Source organism: Haliaeetus leucocephalus, unplaced genomic scaffold (assembly GCF_000737465.1).
Source record: "Haliaeetus leucocephalus isolate CR32 unplaced genomic scaffold, Haliaeetus_leucocephalus-4.0 Scaffold147, whole genome shotgun sequence".
Taxonomy (NCBI): Eukaryota; Metazoa; Chordata; class Aves; order Accipitriformes; family Accipitridae; genus Haliaeetus; species Haliaeetus leucocephalus.
Genome location: NW_010972583.1, coordinates 1,385,400 through 1,409,228, shown reverse-complemented (window position 1 = coordinate 1,409,228; position 23,829 = coordinate 1,385,400). Strand labels below are relative to the sequence as shown.

The window sequence follows — 23,829 nt, the reverse complement described above, 5'->3', positions numbered from 1 at the left end:
CCATCCCCGCCACCCGTGGCCGGCAGCGTGCGGGTGTGCTGGGGGGGGCGGGGGGGGAAATCTCGGTGCGTGGTGTCGGAGCGAGCTGCTCTCGTACGCCCCTGCTCGGGGAGAGCGGCTGGGCACCGGTAAGAGCTTATTTTCTTCCTACAGTTGTAGTTATTCATGTAATTATGCACCTGCGGGTGTGCTGGGGGGCGAATCTCGGTGCGTGGCGCCGGAGTGAGCTGCTCTCGTACGCCCCTGCTCGGGGAGAGCAACTGGGCCCCCGTAAGAGCTTATGTTCTTCCTACAATTGTAATTCTTCACGTAATTATGCACCTGCGTGGGGGAAAAAGCAGTGATTTACAGCATGCAGTCGCACGCGGGATTCCCCCTGCCGGATGCACATTTTTCCCTCTGAGCTGTTTGTTGCAGGGCTGTCTCGCTAACCTTTGCTGCCTTGGTTAACCTCTGGAACTGTAGGCAGTTTATGGACGGTTGGCCACAGAACTGAAATTTTGATATAAATGTGCATTCCTTGCAAAGAACTCTGTGCAAAACGGGCAGGTAATGACTAATGTGCAAATAATACGCATTTATTACGTTAGGTGTTAACGTTGATTTTGGTCGTGTCAGTTTGATTTGTCTTGCAGAACCCAACGTCGTCATATGTTGATCTTTCGCATGTGTATTACGTAAGTGAAAAGGTTTCTTTTTGGCACGATGAAGGAGGATTGTTCGATTGGAGAAAAATCAAACAAGAACACAGTCAAATTATTTTTAATACCCAAGGCTATTTGGATTTTTTTATTTTAGGAAAAAAAAAAAGGCTATCACAAAGCATTCTTTTTGTCATCACTGAGTCTTCAATCCCTGCCAGCACAAAACCAGGAAAATTCACCCATCCTGTTAGCTGGTTATATATGCAAATTCAGAAACAGCATTTCTGGTGTTCTTGCAGTTTCTTACTTTGGGTTGGATTTTGGCAATTTTGTGTTGGAAATTGAAGCATAGAGGGAAATGCAGTGTTTATGTAACTGAAATTGAGGGACAGTTCCAGGCAGGAGAGCTGCGTTGTTAATAGCTGGGACAACTATACTTAAATGGCAGAACCATTAATGCTTGGCAGCCAGCAAAGTAACTCACCTTTAAACAGATGCAGTTATTTGATGTGCTGCTCTGTATTTTAATATTTTGTCTAATTTCTAAGGAAGGTTAATATAGGTGAATTCTGTTTCTGAAACTTTGTAGTTTTAGATACATATTAACTAATCTGTTAAAAGATTACTTTTATGGTATCAGAATGAAGTGCTCTACAAAAAATCTCCAAATCCAAAGCCCAGCCCAGCAACTCTCCTTTTACCATACTCCAGACTGTTTATATGTATGTTCTTGATTTGGATCCTTTGCACAAATGTGCAGTGAAATACTGGCCCCACAGGACCCTCCTCAGTACAAGCATTGGATCTGTCTTGGGCTTGTGCACTGGAGAGAAGTCTGTGATGGATATGTCATAGTGCTGGGCTATGGGAAGAGACGAGGGAGATCTGCATTGTGCCCTTGTGTCTGTAGTGTTTGATACTACTAGATGCAAGTCTTTAGGGCAAACTTACTGGTTTGTGTCCTGGCATAAGTTTGTTTCTGCAAAAAGACCAGGCTCCTGCATTTGACTGCTGACTTCTGCCTCCTTTGTTCTGGCACTGGTGTTCTTGTCACATAGGAAAATACCAAGCTGACTGCCTTTACAGTTGCGTCGGTGAAGGCTGTGCGCCGAGGGAGAAAAGACAACAAGATGCAAATAACTCCAGTAACCCAGGTGGCAGATATCTCGAATTGGAGGACCAAAAATTACTTAAAACATTTGGCCTGAATTTCTTTTGTATTTCAAAGCCCTTAATGAAAGAGGAGGATGATACTGCTTCATCTTGTAGGGATATTGTGAAGATTTCTTAGTATTTACAAAAAAGCTATAACTGTAGAAAAGCCACTGAAGAAATCAATATGGAACAGGAAATATAGTGTCACTAAATAGGCTGTGCACAGAAAATGTACCAAATATTGAATAGCTGTTGAAGTGAACATTGTCATATATCTTCAATCTAGAGTGTTTGTCTTGGTGGAAAAACAGCATTTTTGAAAACTGCATATAAAGGTTGGGCTGTTGATACTAGACCAGGCACTTTTTTCAGACTGGGGTTAATTTTTAACCTTACTATTTGAAGTAGGTTCTGTGTCATTTCCTTTATGTTGCTGTCTATACAGAGATGCCAAGGGCTCTGACACCTCTGGACCCACTGCAGGTCTCTGCTGGGTTACTCAGGGACCTGATCTCGGAATGCTTTCGTCTCTGATTTCATTTCACACCGAAGAGGGGTATATTTTCTAATAGTGGCAGGTCCTTTCATCTGTTTCTTATAAAGCCTTTTCTGTTCTTTCTTCTTTATACTTCAGGTCTTGACTTTTCCCTGCCCATGGTATTCATCCATTTTTGGGGGGGTACAGGATATGAATTGCAATCTGTAAATTCTCTCCATAATCTGAATCTCTTTACGTCCCAGATTATACTGGGGTTCTTTGCTGCATATAGTATTTCTGACTAACCAGTCCCATTTCCATTGCTCTACCCCCTTATTTGTTTCATCTTTCTCTCGGTCACTCTGATTCTGCTGTCCCCTGTAGAAGTTCCTTGTTCTCCTGGGCTTCCAGATCAGATCTAACTTCCTCAGCTTCTCTACATTTCTGTTTCTTTCCCCTCATCCATCTCCTTATCCCAGTTTATTTAATGAGCTATTACACGTTTTATGTGTATCTCAGCTTCATATTACATCTTTAATCCACAACCAGCTCTGTGACTTCCTCCATTTTTCTTCCCCAAACCCTTTCTTCCCTCCTCCTTCTCCTTTTCCCCAAGTCCATTGCCTGGTCTTCTCTGTATTGTATTCCATATAGCTTCATCCTCCATGGTAGGCAAAACTGAAAAGTGGAGGGAATGGAGAGTGGTTTGGGGGGGGGCGCTTTTTTTTTTAAGGTGTGTGTATATATACACACGTGTGTATAGAGAGAGATATATATATAAAAAAGCTGATTTCAGCATGTTCTGTTCAGCATATGAAAACTGCTTTTCCATCAAAACTTAAGTTTCTGCTCTGAAACTTGGACATAAGAGGTCTTATGCCACTGGTGTTTGATAGAGAAACCAATGTTTTCTCTGGTCTTGCTCTTTAGATATGAATGATCCAGTCAAATTTTTATGGACAGAGAATTTTACCAAGAAAAAAGCACATCTGATGGAAAATACAGTCTATAGAGTTAAAGCTTCATAAGATTAGGAGCATACTTCATAATTTTATATGTTGGATGGCATAGTAATTGGTAAGATCTTTTGCCTTGTCTAATAACTGCTGATGGAAGTTATACACGGACTCTGTCAGAATACTGGCAATACTTGCAATTGCTACTGGTAGTTGTTCTGCTGAGAAAAGGATGACAACTTTTGTTTCCAAGTGAATCACATGGGTTGGTTCTTTTTTTGGTTTTTTTCTGTGTTTGTGGGTTTTTTAAACTCTGTTTTTTTCCACCCAATGAACATGGTAATGTTGAAGAACATCTCTTGCATGGACAATCTATTCACTCCAGCCTGATTCTAGCCTGATTTTACATCAGTAATAATGCCAGTAATAATGTTTGTGTAAGTGGCAGAAATATCCCTTTAAAAAAAATCAGATTTAATACTTAAGATGCGGGTTGCAATATGAGGGAACTTTGGTGGAGCGAGTAGTTAGAGGTTATGATATGAAGGTTGGATTTCCCTGTTTATCTGCTGTATTTCAGTATCTACTGTACTTCAGAATGAGTACATTGTTCAGACAGCAACCACAGTAAAACGTTGTGTGTCTCAGTATTCACTGGCATGATGTCTGAGAGAGAATTACTAAATTTTTTGATCCCTGGTGAATTAGAATAATGATGGCCTTTTTTTGGTAACAGTTGAGAACATTCTGTTCTTGATGAATTTTGCTCAGCCACAGCTTGGATTTCAGAGTGACTGGAAATACATTTTTAAAAAATTAAATACACTGATTTATATTAAATATCAGGCTGAATAAGCATAGCCTTATGTATTTTCAGTTGTTTTTGTAGATTCAGCTAGCTGTACAGCTTAGTATGTAGTGATACTCATGTATATAAACGGTATCTACTCTGTTTCATGTTTCCATGTTATCACAGACATTTTAAGAATGTTTGAAAATACTGTACTGCATTGATGTAATAATTTGTTTAATTTTTTTAGAACTCAGATTAGTATACCATTCAGGTATGCCATAACTCCTTGATTTACTTATCTTTAAAATTTTACTACTGTGATTTTGTAAAACACTGTCTGCTAGTGCTTCTTTGGGTTTTATGGGTTTATGCAAATTAGTTTAAAAAGGCAACATTTTGGCAAACTACTGTGTATTTGTAGATACAAAAGAGCTAATAGTTTCAATTTTTCATTTTCTGTGCCATTTATTGCTACAATGTTACTTTACAATTTAATAAATCTGCAAGATGTTGGGTGAAGTGGATGTTCCTAATTGTAATATTTCAGAAGCTGCAGTACGCTGGCTTCAATCTAGTTTTTAACATCAGGTTAAATTTAAAGTAAATTTAAAGCATGATCTGATAGACATTTAGGGCAGTTGTTGAATTTTCATAACTTGCATGCTGGGCTGAGCCTATCTCAGCGGTGGTAAAGGTTAGATAGTTTTTGGCATTTGTACTAGCAAAAATAGATCTTGGATGTCTGTCTCATTGATGTCGAAGTATTTCTCCTGAATTCTGACAATTCTCCTTGCGCTTTCAGTGCTTAAAGACTTGATCAACGTTCTTCAACCCAGATAAAATTGTTCTGGCAGTGGGATGTGTTTTGAAGAGCTAGTCTTACAACTGTTTCTGGAAATCCAGTTAGTATAGGTAGATCTTTGTCATGAAGAATTAGTGAATATTTTTCAGAGCTACCTCTTTAGGCTAATTTGCACCTCTGGTACTGGAGGGCAGACCCGAACAGCACACGTACCCTGGCCTTGTTTTAGAAACTAGGGGTTTAGGACCTGCCCTGTGACTTCTGGAGGCAGCTTTTAACTCTGCTGCTACACAGCTGTGTCTGCGTAACAATTTTTCTTGCCATCTTTTAGCTTATATGTCTGATTAAAGCAAAATCTGCACCATTTTCAGGATATATGGGGTTTTGAAACCCATTCTGGACCTGTACTGGGTTGATTCTGCCTCTGCTTTGGGGGGGTTTGGTTTTGTTTTGTTTCAGGGGAGGGAAGGGGGGGCACAGCTGTATAGCCTACAATTCTTTCCTGTTGTAGGAAGTACATATTTCTCGTTTTTTCAAGTGACTCAAAACTTTGGCGTTCTCTTGGATTTTTCCATGTCTGGGATTTTTTTGCAGCTCTGCTGACAGACACTCAGGAGTAGGTACATACCTGTCTTGTAAAGAGCTCTATGTTTACTGATTTAGTAGTGTTGCTTAACTGAGCTTCTTGAATTTCTTTGTGTTTAGTTCTGTTACTGCTGAATGATAGACGTGTTTAGGAGTGTACATCCCTTCAGAATGAACTTGGGAGTTTCTGTATGCGTGAGAAGAAGCATGATGAAGTTTGGTCTGGAAGCTTTTATGAAATTTTGTTGATAAGTAAAATCATAGTGGTCTTTTGATTGTTACCCTCTTCGTTTCATAATTTATCTTAATAAGTAATTTGGGGCCTAAAGCAGAGAGTGTAAAACTACTGGTTTTGTTAACTTGGGCGGTATATGTAGTAGGTAACTTTTTATCTCTCTTGAGCAAAGTTTTTCTTTGTCTCCTTCCCTTCTCACAGACAGGTCACGAAAACTAATTTGCATTTAGGTGACCGCTCATAGATATATTGTGCATAGTAGAATTAATGTCCAGTTACAAATGAAGCAATAAAACTGTTTCTGCAATTTTACAGTGAATGGGCTTCATTCAGTGTAATTTCATTTCTGTGGTCATGCAAAATGATGTTTGATACAAAACCTGAAATCATGTTCTTGCCTAGAGAAGTACACCGTAGTCCCCTATGACTTCCTGGTTTGGTGAAGGTGGGGAGACAATAGAAGTTTCATACTGTCAGACTTGCTTCCATCCAAGTAATTTATTTCTTTCTTTTTCAGTGATTCTCCTTTGCCTGTTTCATCGCGTGTCTGTTTTGTAAAGTTCCATGATCCTGACTCGGCAGTTGTGGCCCAGCATCTGACAAACACTGTATTCGTTGACAGAGCGTTGATAGTCGTACCATATGCAGAAGGTTTGTGAATTGTTTAATGGCCTATGAAGCCAGCGTATGATGGCATTTTATTCCAGTATAGCTCACAAAAATGAGGATTAGTAAAATTTCAAACGTATAAGATATTAACATTTTGAAACCCTTGGTATATTGCCATTGGCCTATGGTTTAAATAATTTCTTTTATCTAGTGACACTGAATGAAAGTGGAAAGTTTACCTCTTACTGGTTTTGTGTGTCTTTAAGTTTAGAATATTAACATTTTAGGCAGAATTATTTGCAAATTTTGCTCTTTATCAGTCTCAATGAGACATTTTCCCAAACAGACTAACACAAACAGATCAACATTTTATGGAAATTTTGCCTTAAGAATTGTTTGCCACTTTCACATAGGCATAAATCTCTTCATGAGAATGGTTTCTCCCTCCCTGAGAGTGCATGGGAGAGTAGATTAACATTTCTTTGAGATATGCTGCCACTGCATTTAGTTGGGAACTTCCCTGAAAAGGCACTCGCTCTCATTGTGAAGTCCAGTATACCAAGGGTTTGAATAATTATGGTTTAATTTGAAAGTGAGATCTTCCAAGAGGTGCCAAATGGGCACTGGTACTAGTTTTTTATTCCAAGTTTTCTTGTTCATCCTTGATATATTTTATAGAATTTCACTAAATAATAAACTCTTCTCTCTGTTATTTGTGTGTGTGATTTTTGTAGTGGAGAAGGCAAATGCAAAGCCCTTCCAGATGACTGAAAAACTGGGTCCTCTGCAGCTACAGGGGATTCTAGACATTAACTAAAGGCCAGCAAGCACTCAAGTCCCCAAGTGTTTTCCTGGTGTAACCACTTGTTAACTACATTCTCTCTTCTTCTTTTTATTTTTACATTTTAGGGTGTTACAGTAATTTGAAAGGCAATGAGCAGGGTTTTTGGAACTTACCTTAAAAACAAAGTGCTGAGAAGACACCTCTTCTTACAGAAGTCTTATTAAACTCTTCTAGACTTGCTTTAGAAGTAATTGATTTCCATTGTACTGTTTCTTGATTTACTTCTGAAATAATGGATTTTCCCAGATCGCTTGAATTATATAAAATCTCTGCAGATTAAGTCATACTACAGTAATAAATTTGGTACATGGCCTGGGTTCAGACCTATAATCAAGACATTGTAATGCTGTAGGCTGTCTTTTGAGGCCTGGGGAGCTGTCTTATCTTTGTATTCCTTAAACTTGAAAGATGTGAAAACTTAATTTCTGGAATGTAGGAATCTGCAGCATGACCTTTGTTTGAGACATGCTGCTTTTTGAGAGTACAGAACACATTCTGAAATTGCCATTGAGTTACTGCTTCTGCTTTCGCTAGTTTAGGTGTAATAGCATAGTTGAAAGGCATCTTGTCCTCGTCTTTGTATTAAAGTATGATATAGCAACAGTCCATCTGACTTAGTACTGAAATGTTCTCCGAGGCCCATGGTGAAGAATGTTAGTGTTTAACTTTTCCAGTAAGGATAAAAACATTTTTTCTCTTTGTCAGTCTGACTTTGTCCATTGTGCTTGATGGTGGATAAATCTGGCACATAGAGAAATCTGCCCAGTAGTTTTGGTTCAGATTGTGTAAAGAAAATAAAATTAATAAAGTAGAATATTTTAATGGGCCTGTTTAAATCAAGGAGTTCCTCATGGGCTGTTTCTTGTGGTGTTCTAGCAGTTCAGAATGTTGATCTTTTTGGCATGATGATGTAGCATATCACAAGAGATATGTTCAGCCAATAAAGTTATGCCCCCAGTTGTGTAATCATATGCTTTTGTCCCTGTACTGGAGTATAGTTTTCCCTGCAAATGCATACTGCCAGGGTCCCAATTCAACAAGCTATTTAAGCACGATACAGCAAGATTCTTAAAACCATAGTGAAATTGCTCATGTGCTTAAAGCCAGGCATATGCTTAACTACTGTGCTGAACTGGGCCCTTTTATCTTTTATTTTCTATTGTGATGATTCTGTATTAATATTGCCTGTCACTAAAGTAAATGTTTATTATCTGTTTAGTGCAATAATTATCCCCTATATCACAAGCGCACTCCAGTTTTAGCATACACAGACATTTTGGTGTTGGCTGTTGCTTTGTGTTATAGAACTAAACACAAAGTCTACGGTAAGGTTTAGTATTTGTAATTTTCACTGTGATATTCCTAGATTTGGAAGGAACTCTTAAGATTAAAGATGGCTGGGGGGGGTATTTAGGTTCTTTGGTTAATGTTTGTTTCTTTTGTCTGTTTCTTTTTCTTTCATTTCTACACATTCATGCAGTATTTCATGGTTCTAACAAAGCAGCAGTAAAAAAAACTCTTGAAGCATGAAAATTAACTGGTGAGGGGCCTCATTGCTTTTTTAAAAATTGTAGTTTATTTATTTCTAAATACTTTTTTAAAAAACAATTAGAGGATCAGATGCATGACTTTTTTTAATGGATGCAGATCTTCTATGAGGTGTCTCAAGATAAGTCTGAGGATTTGTATTTAGATGCCAGAAATGTTGTAGTTGCACTAATTTGAAATGTTTAGATATAATTTATAAATATCCTCTGAGACATAATTTTGCATGCAAAATTACCCCATAATCTCTCTGTAGGTATGTTAATATATTTATGCATTAATGCCCTTTATCTAAATGACCTTTTTCCCCCCTCTCCCTCCATAACTTTTGGTATCTAAATTGATGACAGCTCAATGACACAAGCAAGATAACAGTGCTGTGTATTATACATTTGTTTATATTATCGGCACTTCTCAGTATAGGTGGAAGGAACCATTACCTTTATTTAACAGTGGTTTTTCTTTTTTGTTGTTGTGTTTTACAGTTCTTTTCCCTGGTTCAGCCTGAACTATATACCAGGCCCTGCTGAAAATACCACCCAACAGTTTTCTTCTGCAGCTTATCCAGTTTCTCTTAAGTGCCCTGTACATATTGTATGTTTTATGATGAGATGCAGTTTCTTAATATGTATTACAGAAACACTACTGGTATTTGCAAATATATAGTAAAATTGTTTTATTGAACTCTCATTTTGGGGGCTTGGGCACATTAACAAATTAATCCATCTGTATAGGGCTTTTGCTGTTGGATAGAATAAAAATACCTACCTAATTACTTGTTTCGTAGTAGGACCCTTACAATTATATGTGCAGAGCAGGCAGTAAAATAAGACACTTGTCTTAGTTGGCTGCAAGATTTTGGGCCAGAAGTTTCTTCTGAAATGGCAGTATGTAGCAGCATTCTTGGTACAATAAGCATGGCACATATTGGAACAAATGCATTTTACTGCACAGGTAAGGAATGTGCCACGATATACTGTATGTATGCACCCATCCACCCACAGACACACATACACAGCGTGTATTTGAAGATCTGCAGAGACTTTCATTTTCATTTGACAAGTCAGCAAAAGCCCTACGCTTGATTCAACAAAAAAATATTTCCATACCTTCTCTTAAGTTTTACAAAATTTATATGGTAGGTGTAAAAGAAAACATAGTGAACTGTACCATATTATTAACCCCTAAATCAAACTTTTTTTGTCTTGTGTATCTTGATTTTTCTGTGTGCTTTGTAGTGAAGCAGCCGACACGAGTCGTTGTTCATAAAACAGCTTTTGAAAGTTGAGAGCACACCCCTGGAGAACCGACTGTGCTTGCTTACGTTTGGTTCATGACTTAAAAATCGAGTACAGGTGATGAAATCTTGGCAGTGTTAACAAAAAAGTAGTGTGTATTGTGCTATTTTTTTGCTCTAGAAACTTAACCATTTGTAGAGAAAAAGGAACAGTCAAATTTTCACACATTGAAGTTTCATTCTGACAAAAAAAAAATTAATGATAAATATTAATAGACATCAAGCTTTGTATTTTAGCCAACATAAGTACTTTCAGCAAACTCAGGTGGTGTATCAGGGAGACATTTTCTGGGTGTATTTGTGTATTTTCTGCCTTTGGAATGGAATGCATTCTAATGCGAGGCTATTTCTCTGCAGGAGTTATTCCTGATGAGACTAAGGCTTTGTCTCTCTTGGCACCAGCTAATGCTGTGGCAGGTCTGCTGCCTGGAGGTGGACTCCTGCCCACTCCCAACCCACTTTCTCAGGTAGGCTTTCCAGTTAGACTGAAGTCAGGGGAAACAATTAGATGTATGTTGTTAGATTCTAACTTAGTTTCTGTTGTTTTTTTCAAGATATATAGACTGATGTGCTAATGCTGATTCCTAGAATGTTTTCGTTTATATACCTCGGTGGATTGTTACAGCTATCTGATAAGAATTGTGGCAAAGCAGTGATAAGTTGCTAGATGGGATGCTTTTCTTTCCCTAATATGACGCTTCTGGTATCTCAGGGGCCTTGTGTTTATATCTCTCTCATCCCTCTTTTATCCATTGTACACTTAGACAGATTTGACAAGCGGTAGAGATCTCGTAGATTTTGAATTTGTGAAGTTCAAGGAGTTGGTATGCTGTGGAGATACCTTCCATTAATACTCCAACTGAGGGGGAAAAATTGTACCCTGTATTTGCTCATTTTCTAAATGCACAAGAATTCATGTGGAAGATGAACAGTAAGAATAATACATTGTGGAAAAAGTTTCAGTCAAAGCACATATCTTATTAGAGAACAGAGAATCAAATTACAAGAGGCAAATTAATAAGAATAAAGCTTCATTAATTCTGCAGTTCTCAAACCTACTTCTTCAGCTTGTGCTTAGCTCTTCTTTGGCTAGCTTCTGTTATGATTTCTGATAGCATGAAAGATATACTTGCCATTGAGTTGTTCAGAAGGTCTCTTTAACCATATGTAGAGGGAAAAGTCTAAAGTTTAACTTTGAAACTCAATGAAAGGGATGGAAGAAACAAATACAATCTTAAAGATTCCTTTCACCAAAAACTGTATGTATATAAATTCCTGAAAATGGTTGTTGAACCACCTTGGTTTTAGTTCTGTCATTCTGAATCCCAGCCTAGTCCCGATCCACTTAAATGGCAGAATTTATTTCACATCCATTTTATGGAAAATTGTGGTGGATGGTCATTTTTTTTTAAACACATCTTGAAAGCTTGCTTTGTAGCTCCTTTTGACTGTTACTGCGAGTTGGGCATCTAACTCAGAAAAAGCAAATTAGAGTAGAGCTGTAGTTTACGTTCACAAAATCAGTACATGGGAACGTGGCTTTTTCTTTCGAGATTGCAGGGAGAAGCCTATACAGTTTCAAGAGATCAGCTAACCGAAAAACTCACTGTCAAAAAGTGGAAAGTTCTGCTCACTTGCTCTTGACTACATGCTCTTGCTGCTGCTTTTATGCTGGCTCTGGAGCTCATCAGATCCTTTAGTGAGGATGATGTGTTAGCTTGATGCAGACAGCACAAAAATATGTTCTCTGATGGCTCAGTGGGTTGAATTGGTTGACAAATGAGTCTCAAGTGCCAGGGCAATCAGAAAGGAGGCAATGAGAAGGAAGGGAGGGAGAGCAAGACCTCATAGCAACAGCATAGTGTTTGATTAACATAAGATCATGTGGTTTTTAGCACAGTGCGTGTTGTGTTTCCAGTATATGTTTTGATCATCTCACTTTAAGTGGCCAAAAAATTAGGTTCTTTCATGAGGCTTCTAGATTAATTTAAGGAATTCAGACCTATGCCATCATCCTACTTAATATTCCAGTAGCTTTTCAACCTATTTGCCAGTTTTAACCAAATTTGAGAAATTTCCAGAGATGTAATAATATTATGTTGTCTTTTAACATAAAACATGTTAATTTCAATCCTAAATTGATTTAGATATGCGGTAGTTGGCTCAGAAGCTTATAATGAATTTTAACACTGGAAAATAATTTCATTTTAAACTATTTGTTGAACGTAGTGGAATGCTTTACTTTTTCACTTCTTCCCCCTGCCCTGCCCCATTGGGATGCAGAGGAAACAGAATTTCATTTTAGAATAATAATAGGAAAAAAAATCTTTCATATACTAAGGTTTGGAATACCTGAATAAGGAAAACTGAAATACTCTCACTGACCTTAGTATAATGTTTCCTGTAGCTAGAAGCCTAAGTAAAACCCAGTTCAAGTTTCAAGTTTATGTCTAATGCTTGGGAATCTTGATCTAACAGCTTTTTATCAATTGAATATGGCTTTGTCTAATTGCTGTCTTTATTACAGATTGGTGCTGTTCCTTTAGCTGCTTTAGGAGCTCCTGCTCTTGATCCTGCCCTAGCTGCTCTTGGGCTTCCTGGAGCTAACTTAAACTCTCAGGTATGTCACACATTGTAAAATTTTCTTTATTGTCCCTAGCACATACGTAGTGTGACTAGCATACGTGATGCTCTTAGTGTTCACCAGTATATTAAACAACAACCTGAAGATCTGGAAATACTACACCTAGGTTTGAAGAAGTATTATGACATACTACTTTTAATTAAAGGCTTGGCTCAATGTAGTCTGCACAGGCTGCTGGTTCTTTAAACTTCTTAGGATGCCATCTTTGTTTCTTGGCATAGCAGGTTTATATATGAACACTTCTCTTTTGCTATCCTCTTTTCTGTTTTAACTGTAATTTTCATTTATATCAGTTTAACAGCCACTGTCTGAAAAATCCAGCGATTGATTTTTCTGAGCACCTGTTTGGAATAAATAGTATCTGTAGGAGTATCAAATTAAATGCTGAAAGGACCTAAAAAATAATTTGGGACTAGTAATGAAATATTTCAAATATGTGTCATTATCAAGCTATGAACCTGCCTTGTACTTACAGTAAAAAAAAAATTGTTTGACTTTTTAATTTTGTAGATGTAGAAAATACTGAGGAGACTTTGTTAGACTGTAGTCTCTTTAAAAGTATATAAAAAAGACATTAAGTACTAAGTAATAGTGAGTAGAGTATTGAGTTAATATTTAAGATACAAGAACCAAGTACTGTACAGAAAACATGTTTTACAGGTACAAGAAGTAGTAATAATTTAATGCATTGCTAAGAAATCTATCGTTGAGCATTCTCTTCGTGCATGCCGTGTGTAGTAACAAGCAAATAATGGTGATAATGAGATAACAAACAAAAAAAATAAGCTTTCTAAATGCATATTAGAAAAACATAGATTTGGTATGATCAAGGATTGTTTCCATTGTCCATTAAGGCAGCTGATTGTAACAAACTGTTTGGGTTCAGCACATGGCTGCCTCTGTATAAAGAAAATTAGTGGGGACCAAACATTTAGTTGTTAATACACCAGTGGTACAGGAAGTGACCAATTGTAGTAATATCTGGATTTTCCTAAGAGCTGCAAAATCCATATTTTTTTTGGAATTTTTAGAGTAAATAAGCTTTTGCTTCTTGTTCATAAATTGACATTGAGGACTTCCCATGGATAGGCAACTTAGTTGTCTAATGAGGTCTCTGTTCTCTTGAAGTAACAGAGAAATAACCTGTAAATACCAGAAGTGTATTTTTATTTTGAAGTTCTTTGATTCTGTCCGGGAAAGGGCCTATGTTTGGCTGCTGTGGAAAAAAAAGTACGTAAGTACCACTGAAAAGTGATGCTCACACCCTCACCACCATCCACAAGTTTTAAAACAGAACAATATGCCTTTTCGTCTGTAACTTGTTTGGGCTGTGTTTTCTTTTGCTTTTTTCATCTGTAGAGACTTTTTGCTTTAGCCACTGCTGAGTGTACGTTCGAGGAAGATAACCTTCTTAAGCATACACATCTTCCAACGTGGTTTTAATTTTTTTTTTTTCTCTCACAGTCTCTTGCAGCAGATCAACTACTAAAACTTATGAGCACAGTGGATCCAAAGTAAGTATCAGTGTTTACAAATATTTCTGTTGCAGTACACTTGATCTCTGGAATATCTGTTGTGATTCAGTAGTATCCAATCTTTGTCCTGCTGGGTGTAATTAAGGTTGGAGAAAACTAGTGTCTTGGGGATCTTGTGCAGACTCTCTTTGCTATGGGAGAGAGAAGAGGGGGAGGAAATGAAGATTATTCAGCCTTGCATCTATGGAATAACAACAATTAATCTCTGGGATTTCATTTTGCTAGAGACAGAAATTCAGTTTTTCTTGTGTCATTTTTGTTGCTTCTGTGTCTGTAAGGTAAAGGTGCAGCTAGCACCTTACATCCTGCAAGGTTGAAATGAAAGGGCTATGGTTGAGAAGGAGCTGAGACCAGCAACTGTTGCAACAGATGATAATAAAAGAGTCTACGTATGTTACAGCTGTCAGAAGACAACAAAAGACAGCATGTCTTATTACTTAGTAGAAAAAGGGAGCAAATAACAGTAAGCACAAGTGTGTGCTAGTTTTTATTTCAGTATTCAGAAAAAGGATAACTTTGTTCAAAATAGTGTGGCATGGAGACAGCAATTAGGGCACAACTGTAGCACTTAATGTTTTAGTGTGCCATTAAGCTATTGATAATGTTGCAACAGGATGAAGAAAGCTTATGCCATGGAAAAAAAGCTATTAGACTAATTAGTAGATGAAAAGCCTACTAAATGCAAAGAAACCACATCTGCCTCAGAAGGCCCTTGTACTGCAAATTGCAGGAAGCTTCAGAGAGCATTCTTTGAACTCTGAGCTTCGGGAAGGTATATCAGTGTGTGCTTGCCCTGCTACTGTATTAGCTAAATAGAGTTCTTCTAACCCTGTTTGGTTGTTCAGTGTTTTTAAATTGTTAGAGCCATCTCATCTATACTGGGGATAAAGCTATATATGTGATCTATCTTCATTTTTAATACTGTTCTGGCATATTACTCTCTATTTTAAATTGACATTGCTGTAAGCAGGGAGTGCATAACTGATTGAACAAAATAGTTACCCAAGATAATGGATTAGATAAACATCAGTCAGGTATATTGGTATATATATACACCTGGTTGGCTTCAAAGCCACCTTGTAGAACACATCTTCTGAACTTTAAATTTCATCACTGATTGTAGGCTTCTCAGTATGGCTTATAAAAGTAGAAACTGACCTTCTACTGTGTTTCCTGTGGAGTTGTTCTTTCAGGCAATGAGAATTGAATTTGTGTTGTACAAAAATGTTCTGAAAAGTGTCATTAGAAACATATCTGTGCAAGCCAATACAAACTTTCCTGCTATTTACAGTTTACTGGAATTCTAAGAGCCATATGAACTATTATCTTGTGCCACTGTTTTCAGGCACAGATATCACGTCTTAGACTTACTACTCTGTTATCTGAATGGTGACAAAACGCAGGCGGATTCCGATTCACTTAGATCAGTCACTTTGAATAGGCTGCAAACTGACAGTGGAGGCATGTATTTCTTGGATTCATCAATACTGAATTTCTAAAATTGTTTTGTATTTACCAGGTTGAACCATGTAGCTGCAGGTCTCGTTTCACCAAGTCTGAAATCAGATACCTCCAGTAAAGAAATAGAAGAAGCTATGAAAAGAGTACGAGAAGCACAGTCATTAATTTCTGCTGCTATAGAGCCAGGTAATTTTAAATCATAGAATACCTCATTCAATTCAAGATGGAGTTTTCACCTAGTATATGATAAAAGCTATTGGTCTGCAAAATATTGGCTTAATGCTTTCATGTTCTATAGTGACTTAATTTATAGTTGACAAGTTTTTAATTGTCCTACAGTGTGAATGCTGCATGTGTCCTGCAGAATGATTCAGGGAATTAATCATCTGTTTTTCCCAAAATTCACTTGATTTGAAAATTGAAGTTCGTACTGCCATCTCTGAGATTTCAGTGGAAACAGCAAGTGGTTTAACCACTTGACATCCTAGTGATGTTTGTTCTTGGGGATGATTTCCTTTCTTTCAATTCCTAATCTGTGGAAGTTTGCAGATTTTATTTTTTTTTTTTTTTTAGTTTATTTCAGTAGATTTTATGTTAGAACAAGATGCAACAGTTCATCCACAAATGTCAGATCCACCAAATCTGAGAAGCAGTAACTTGAATCACTGAAAACACAGTTTTGCAGCCTCCTGATCATTTTCAGGAAAGAATAGAGATCCTGTTCTTTCATTATACCAGAAAAATGTGCTGATTGTTTTGGTTGAGGCTTTTTGTGGGAAAGTCAAAACAATAATTTGAGAGATTCTTTAGCCCTTCACAAAATGGCAGAGATTCTGAAATGTTAACAAGACTTCCCATTGCCCTGCAGCTGTCATCTTTTAACTGACTTTAAACATTTTCTGAATGTTGACTTCTTCAATTTTGCATAAAACTTTATGTTGGTTTTATGTCACATACATGTCTTTGTCATGTGGTCATTCTTTGTGTCATCTTTTGAGGAAAAGGATAGATAAGCCTTAATTTCAAATGTCAAAATATTCCTTAGGGTTTCTTTATCTTATATCTATAGCGTGAAGCTCAACTTCTTTTCCTTTATAAAATCTTTTTGAATGCTAAAATAACAGTGGGTTTTTTACTCTGCTTTTCCTTTTTAACTCCAGACAAAAAAGATGAAAAACGAAGGCATTCAAGGTCAAGGTCACGCTCAAGGAGGAGAAGGACACCTTCTTCATCTAGACACAGGTAGTTAGCTTATTTGCCTTAAAAAAAAAAAAAAACAAAAAAAAAAAAAAAAAACACAACAACCACATAGCTGAAACAATTCCTTCAAAAATATTTCTTGGAAGTGACACTTCACTCATGGAGGCTGAGGAGAGGGAAGAATGCAAATGGTCTGAAGAAAGATGAGGCTGTGATTTGGCTAGACTGTAGTGTGAGATGGAGCCCTACCTCTGGTTTTGTAGAAAGGGTGGGAGAGAGATGATAGGAAAAAATACCTCAAAAATACTTTAAACTACTGCAGAAAGAAGTTCAGGACACCTAGTCCTAGCAGCGTTTGGACTGTGATTTTATTTAACAATAAATTGTTTCTTGTATCAGATAAGAAACACCTTAGCACAGAGCCTTGGTTTTTACACAACCCTCACTACTATGAAAACCTAAGCCATTGTAGGCTGTCCATTTTACAGTAGTTCCTTAAACCTCTGTTCTTTCTTCAGTCTCTTTCCAATGTGCTCATGTGGTAATTACAATTTGTCTTAAAACCAAGTACTAGGAGGCTTCCCTGAGCATCGTTATTTACGTACATAAATGCTTACCTGTTGGACTGTTTGTTTCTAGTATGTGCAGCAAATGCAGCTTAGTGGAAGTGTCTGGGACAAAAGTTTTTCCAGTGTTTTCTAGGTTATGATTTACTTGGAGATCAGGTCTGTTCAGGTATCCTGACTAGAGAACTTAATATTGTCCTACCCAGACAGAAGGACATATGGCTCATTTATGCTCTTGCCTTGTCAACTCAAAGTAGACAGTGCATGGCAGTGGTCTGTGCAAAGCCATTTTAACTGTGGCCTTCCCACTTGTACTTTGTTATTTGCATATTCAGTAATTGGCTTGTATTTGGTTTAGTGTTATAAAAATTTCTTCACATTTCAGCATGACTTACCAGTTTTCCTCTACAATAGGACTGATATTTTCTTACAAGGAGAGCAATAAGAGAGCTGATTGAAGCATCATTGCTCTTTGACATTTAGCATTTGTGCATTTCTTTTTTCCATTTCCTTGGCAGACTCCATGAGAGTACTCTGCTGTTTTCTATATCTCTGTTTTCTATATCATTGTGCATTACAATACCGTTAGCACTGATCAGATGGATTCTGAATAGTATATCAAAATTTCATACGTTTAACTCCCATGTACAATGTGTTACTGGTAGACGGTCAAGGAGCAGATCAAGGAGAAGGTCCCATTCAAAATCAAGAAGCAGGCGGCGATCTAAAAGTCCAAGGCGAAGAAGATCTCATTCCAGAGAGAGAAGCAGAAGGTCTAGGAGCACATCCAAAACCAGGTAATTGTTTCAGTAAATCTGTTCTGTTTGCCAGAAGTGAAATTATTAAACGTTGATGCTTGTCCTGGTTTAGGCTGGGATAGAGTTAATTGCCTTCCTGGTAGCTGGTATAGTGTTATGTTTTGCATTCAGTACAGAAGAATGATGATAACACACTGATGTTTTCAGTTGTTGCTAAGTAATGTTTAGACTAAGTCAAGGATTTTTTCAGCTTCTCCTGCCCAGCCAGCAAGAAGGCTGGAGGGGCACAAGAAGTTGGGAGGGGACACAGCCAGGACAGCTGACCCAAACTGGCCAAAGGAGTATTCCACACCATGGGACGTCATGCCCAGTATATAAACTGGGGGGAGTGGCGGGGTGTGTGGGGGGATCGCCACTCGGGGACTAACTGGGCATCAGTCAGCAAGTGGTGAGCAATTGCATTGTGCATCACTTGTATATTCCTTGTATATTCCAATCCTTTTATTATTATTATTCTCATTTTATTATTGTTATCATTATTAGTTTCTTCTTTTCTGTCCTATTAAACTGTTCTTATCTCAACCCACGAGTTTTGTTTTGTTTTGTTTTTTTTTAATTCCTTCCCCCCATCCCACTGGGTGGAGGGGAGTGAGCGAGCGGCTGCATGGTGCTTTGTTGCTGGCTGGTGTTAAGCCACAACAGTGCTTAATTTAAAAAAAAAAAAAAAAAAAAAAAAAAAAAAAAAACCCACAAAAAAACAAGGGCAAAATGAACTAGTGGCTCTTTTTAAAGTAGTCACAGTCTCTTGTAACATCTTGTAGAATTATATTCCACTTGCCCTATACATGTGCCCCATTAGTTACGTAAAAACATGTAACATGCTTTTCCTAAGAGTCCGCAGATGCAGCAGGCATTAGCTGCATTACTCAGTAGCTGTCTTTGGAAAGCAGGAAATGTGAGCATCTGGGCTTGCAGATTTTGTGCTGTTTGTACACAGAAGCTATAAAAGAGCTGTTCTTTTATTTTGCTGTAGATAATTGTAATCTTTGTTTCCATTAGTATAATGTGACTGGCCCCAGAAATACTAAACAGTATATGCTATCCAGTGTAGTTATCATGTCTTCATTCATTTTTCCTACATAGCAAAAGTAGTGAATGCTGCTTGAATAGTTTGAAAATGAGTTAAACTTAAAATCTGTATTTTACTAAAAGGGATAAAAAGAAGGAAGAGAAAGAAAAGAAACGTTCTAAAACTCCCCCCAAAAGCTACAGCACAACTAGACGATCAAGAAGCACAAGCAGGTACAGTAACATGAAAGTTTTCCTTGGTCTTTATTTCCGGCATGCTTTATCCAGTTTAATAGAAAGAACATTCTTGTATGTAATGGGATGATGATTCTGTTGTGGATATATTGGGTATATGCACAAACGCATGTGTATACTCTCTCTACCTATGTCTATAAGATGCATTATTTTTTTTCTCCTGATGCAGTAAGTTTCTGGAGGTATTGTTTGGGCTTAGAATAGTTTCTGCTTGCTCTGTATCAAAGAGAGTATGATGCTTTGGTCACTGTTAAACTCTGTCCTGATTTATGGAATAAATATATGCAAATGTGCACCATGCTTTTTTTAAAAACTTCCAAAATTAACTTGCAATATTAACAAGAACAAACTGTTTTGTTTCTCTTTGCAAAAAGAGTCAGTATCCCTGTTAGAGTCTAAGCTAGCAATTTGTTCATGAAGGTGGAGGTAGAACAGGAAACAACTTACTCTGTTGATCAGCAACTGCAGGGTCTTTGCAGTACTGCTAATAGTAAATAATCATTTTGAGTTATACATATTTACCACCTTTTGAACAGTGCTGGTTTTGGAGCCAGAGATGTATTTGTAGATTTGGGGGGGGGCCAAACCAAAAGAAACCCCAATAAACTTTGATCTGTCTTTCCTGCAGAGAAAGACGACGTAGAAGAAGCAGGAGTGGAACACGGTCACCTAAAAAACCCAGGTCTCCTAAAAGGAAAATGTCCCGGTCGCCATCTCCAAGAAGGTCAGTAAGCCTCTTGCCTGAAAAAAAAAAAAAAGGTGCCTGGGTGGAAAATTCCCAAGATGTGAACTACAGCAAAGATCACAGTGGGGTTGTTTTGAAGAAGGTGTGTGTTTGGCTTCTTCCTTATACCCAGCCCATAGGTTGACTTCTTGAGAGAGAGAGGATCTCTTCTGCCTGCTACCACTTTTATCATAATTTAATTGGCTTCAAGCATAGAGCTTCTCTGTTAGTGCACAAGAACTCCGAACATTGAGGTATTCCAGGGGTGAAGAGTAGGAGATACCCAGAGTTCCCAGCTCATTTGGCTCTGTACAATGGGAGTCAACTGACTTTTGGGTGGGCCTGGGCATTTTGTGATCCTGTCTCCCTAAATGGGGAACTTGAGGTGCTCCTTCGTAAAACACTATCACGTTGCTATTCTTAACACGGTGTTTCTTAGACTTCGCTTTGTGGTGTTTGTGTTTGATCCAGAGCTAAGAAATTGGGATGTTTGGTTATTTTCTGAAAGGGAATGGTGTATTGTAGTTGCACACCACTATTTCTGCCTTTAGATTTGTAATGAACTATGGGTAACAGTCTGGATATGGTCTGTCTTCTAGTTATGGAATGGTGTGTTGGGGGTTTTCATTCTTATACGTACTTTATCATTGTAGGCATAAAAAGGAAAAAAAGAAGGATAAAGACAAGGAGAGAAGTAGAGATGAGAGGGAGCGGTCAACAAGCAAGAAAAAAAAAAGCAAAGACAAAGAGAAGGATCGAGAACGAAAATCCGAGAGTGATAAAGATGTGAAAGTATGCTTAAAAACCTGTTTAACTTCACTGCCTGTACTGTAGTGTTAAACCAACAGGGGCTTTGAAAGCAAGTTTTACTTTTTTTTTTTTTTATCTCGGCAAAGCAGGTCACAAGGGATTATGACGAAGAAGAACAAGGATATGACAGCGAGAAGGAGAAAAAGGAAGAAAAGAAAATGGCAGATTCTTCCTCCCCTAAAGTAAAGGAGTCTGCTGCTGATAAAGGAAGTGGAGATTCAGCACGGGAATCCAAAGTAAATGGGGATGATCATCATGAAGAGGACATGGATATGAGTGACTGAATTTTGCCTTTGCAGTGAACACAGCTGCAGACGTGCATCAGTGTCATTCCTGTGTGATTCTTTTATGCTGTACTTGTTAATCCTAAATCTAGATGTATACAGCTCCAAGCTATACATGGTTTGTAAATCTCCTGATACTAACTCACATCAAAAGCTTTATAGAAAGGTAACCATTCTTGTTACGGCCGAAAGGGATTGCGTAGCCAAGCAATTTTTACTAACTTGGTGATGCTTCAAGCAAAAGTAAAAAGCTGCATGCATCTACAGCAGGCATGGACTGTTTGTTGTATGATCTCCTTTAGTAAATCAGCTCACTTATGATAGTGTTTCTAGAATTTGATTCATTGCAGTAATAGAGCAGTATAGGGAATGCACTGACTGCATGTTGATTGTGGCAGAAACATCCTAAATGTTCTAAAGTCCTACAACATATGGTGGATCTACTTAAGGGTCTTAAGTGTGACTACACAAAAAAAATTGACAGTACATCTGAAAAAAAGCATTCTGATATAGATAGTTTTCTGGTTTTGTTTTTTTAAGCCACATGGCTGGGGTTGGTTTGTTTTGTTTTGTTTTTCCCGGTGGATTTTGTTTGGCTTTGACAAAGTTAAAATGCACTAACCTTTTTGAGGGCTTTTTTAAATCTGTCAGTTCAAATCCATCTCAGGCAAGGTGCAATGGTTCTTAGCTTTTCTTTTTGAGCCTTGGGAAGTGAAAATCTCTGCTTGATCAGTGCCCAGTGATTAAAGGTTGATTTGTGCGGTTTTCATAATCCAGGTTGTTTTATTTGTTAGAGCTAAACACATTGCAAAAAGGTAGTGTATTTTAAAATTGACCTTCGTATGCTTTTAAAAGCAAGTCTACTTGATAATGTACTTTTTACTTGATCTCAAGTTGTATAAACTAATAAATTTGTGTTTACTGTCACTGCAGTAGTAATCTTATGCACACAGTGATTCCATGTTATATGCAAAGTAGTTAGGCAAGCTGTTTTCTTAGTTACCGAAGTTCAAGAGCTTTTACTTTTGTGCAGATAAAAAGACAAAAGTAGGCTACAGTCTGTGCCATGTTGATGTACAGTTTCTGAAATTGTTTTACAAAACTTTGATAATAAAACCCTTAAACTTATACTCACTTTCCTATAAAACTCTGCTGGTATTTATTTACACCACTGAATGTATGAAAATTGACCTCATTCATTTAGAGTATACATCTTTCTTCATCTATCTGTTTTAAAAAGACCATAACAACTCTTATCTCTTCAAAACCTGTAAGTGAAGTGAGAAAGCTGCTAAGCCTGCCATTTTAGCTCTAGTTAAGTATGTTACACTAAAGAAAGAATTATTTTACTTTTTTGGGGAATGAAGGGAATGGGCTTAAATGGGAATGTAGAGGTGTTATGGGACAAGTACTTTTAAAAAGAAATATGTATTTGTAAAAATTTTTTGTATTTTCATTGAAATATGAACATTCACCTCTTCAGGATGGTAATGGAAGACGAGCAGAAACCAGAAGCAGTGAGTGCTTTGTGCATATAAAGTAGGCTGTTAATGTCAACTGAAAACTTACTGGTTTAAATCAGTAAGTTTTGGAATGAAACTGTAAGTGATGCTTGAATTTCTTGAATCTGATGAGTCAAACCACCTTCTTTTTACACTGTCCTTTTGTCCCAGGCAAGGTGGAACTTGCCATTTAGATATGCAGTGTCATTTTTAGAATTTGTAGAAATGTAAATTTTTACCAACTGTTTTGAGTATTTTGTCAATACAGAGAGGTATATGTCATACAACCAGTTCTAGGCTTTTATTTCTAGTGGAGAGGGAGTGATTGTTCTTGTAATAAAATAAAAATAGACACAGACAAGGTGCATGATGTCTTCATAGATGTGCCTTTTTTGTTGTCATCAGGATATTTATGTGAAGCGCAAGAACATAAAGCGGTTTATAGTAATAAAGTAAACCTCCTTGATCCTTAGACCTTGTTGTTGTGAAAGTCATTCACATGCTCTAACGAAGGACCAAGTCAGGGTGTTGACCTCAAGATGGTAGATCAGGGGCTACGTGTAATTAAATGACTTGTTTCTGGTTTATTTTACTAACAAACCAAGTCTGTGCTGTGCATTAACCGTGTACCTCCGGCTGCCCAAGCCCAAATACAAACTGGAGAAACGGGAGTGGGTTTAGACTGCATTTGCTAATTATGCACAGAAGCTTAGGTGTCTCTGGTTTATTGCCTTTCAGGCTAAGAGTGCATGTTGGCTGAGCCTGCAGAGCTGTGCTGTGAGCTTGAGGGAAGAGCCCGTAACCCCTCGCAGTGTTCCCCTCCAGCAGTGTTAGACGAGGCACTGCCCTCCTCCTCCGCTGCCTGAACCTGCAGCAGAGCCGCCTCTCCCAGGTACACGTATGCCACATCACACAGAGCACTGAGCCAGAAGAACAACTGTTTTAGTAATTTGAAGTTGGTTTGTGAATTACGGTAGTGCAGAGGCTCACCTGCCTCCAGAGGTGAGGCTTTCCAAGTCATGTAACACCTCTCTGCATTACTGAAGGAGTTAAAGCCTGATGTAGTACCAGCTGCTCCT

The 23,829-nt window shown here is 37.8% G+C and overlaps 1 protein-coding gene across 3 annotated transcripts in view; it reads left to right on the top strand.

Annotated features, from left to right (window-relative positions):
- SRSF11 (serine/arginine-rich splicing factor 11) overlaps positions 1-22,376 on the top strand; it is a 22,934-nt gene extending 558 nt beyond the window's left edge. The window contains exons 2-13 of one of the 3 annotated variants that reach the window (XR_773983.1): positions 6,166-6,299; positions 10,301-10,410; positions 12,471-12,563; positions 14,052-14,101; positions 15,642-15,769; positions 16,744-16,825; positions 18,015-18,146; positions 19,320-19,409; positions 20,059-20,154; positions 20,808-20,946; positions 21,051-21,501; positions 21,921-22,376. Coding sequence is in view for 2 of the 3 variants with exons in the window: in XM_010561502.1 (XP_010559804.1) it covers positions 6,166-6,299; positions 10,301-10,410; positions 12,471-12,563; positions 14,052-14,101; positions 15,642-15,769; positions 16,744-16,825; positions 18,015-18,146; positions 19,320-19,409; positions 20,059-20,154; positions 20,808-20,946; positions 21,051-21,248 (1,252 nt within the window). In the remaining variant the exon portion in view is untranslated. Of the gene's footprint in view, positions 1-6,165; positions 6,300-10,300; positions 10,411-12,470; positions 12,564-14,051; positions 14,102-15,641; positions 15,770-16,743; positions 16,826-18,014; positions 18,147-19,319; positions 19,410-20,058; positions 20,155-20,807; positions 20,947-21,050 lie in introns of all 3 variants that reach the window. The other 2 variants (XM_010561503.1, XM_010561502.1) reach the window with 2 other exon arrangements.
- Positions 22,377-23,829: the final 1,453 nt, after the last annotated feature.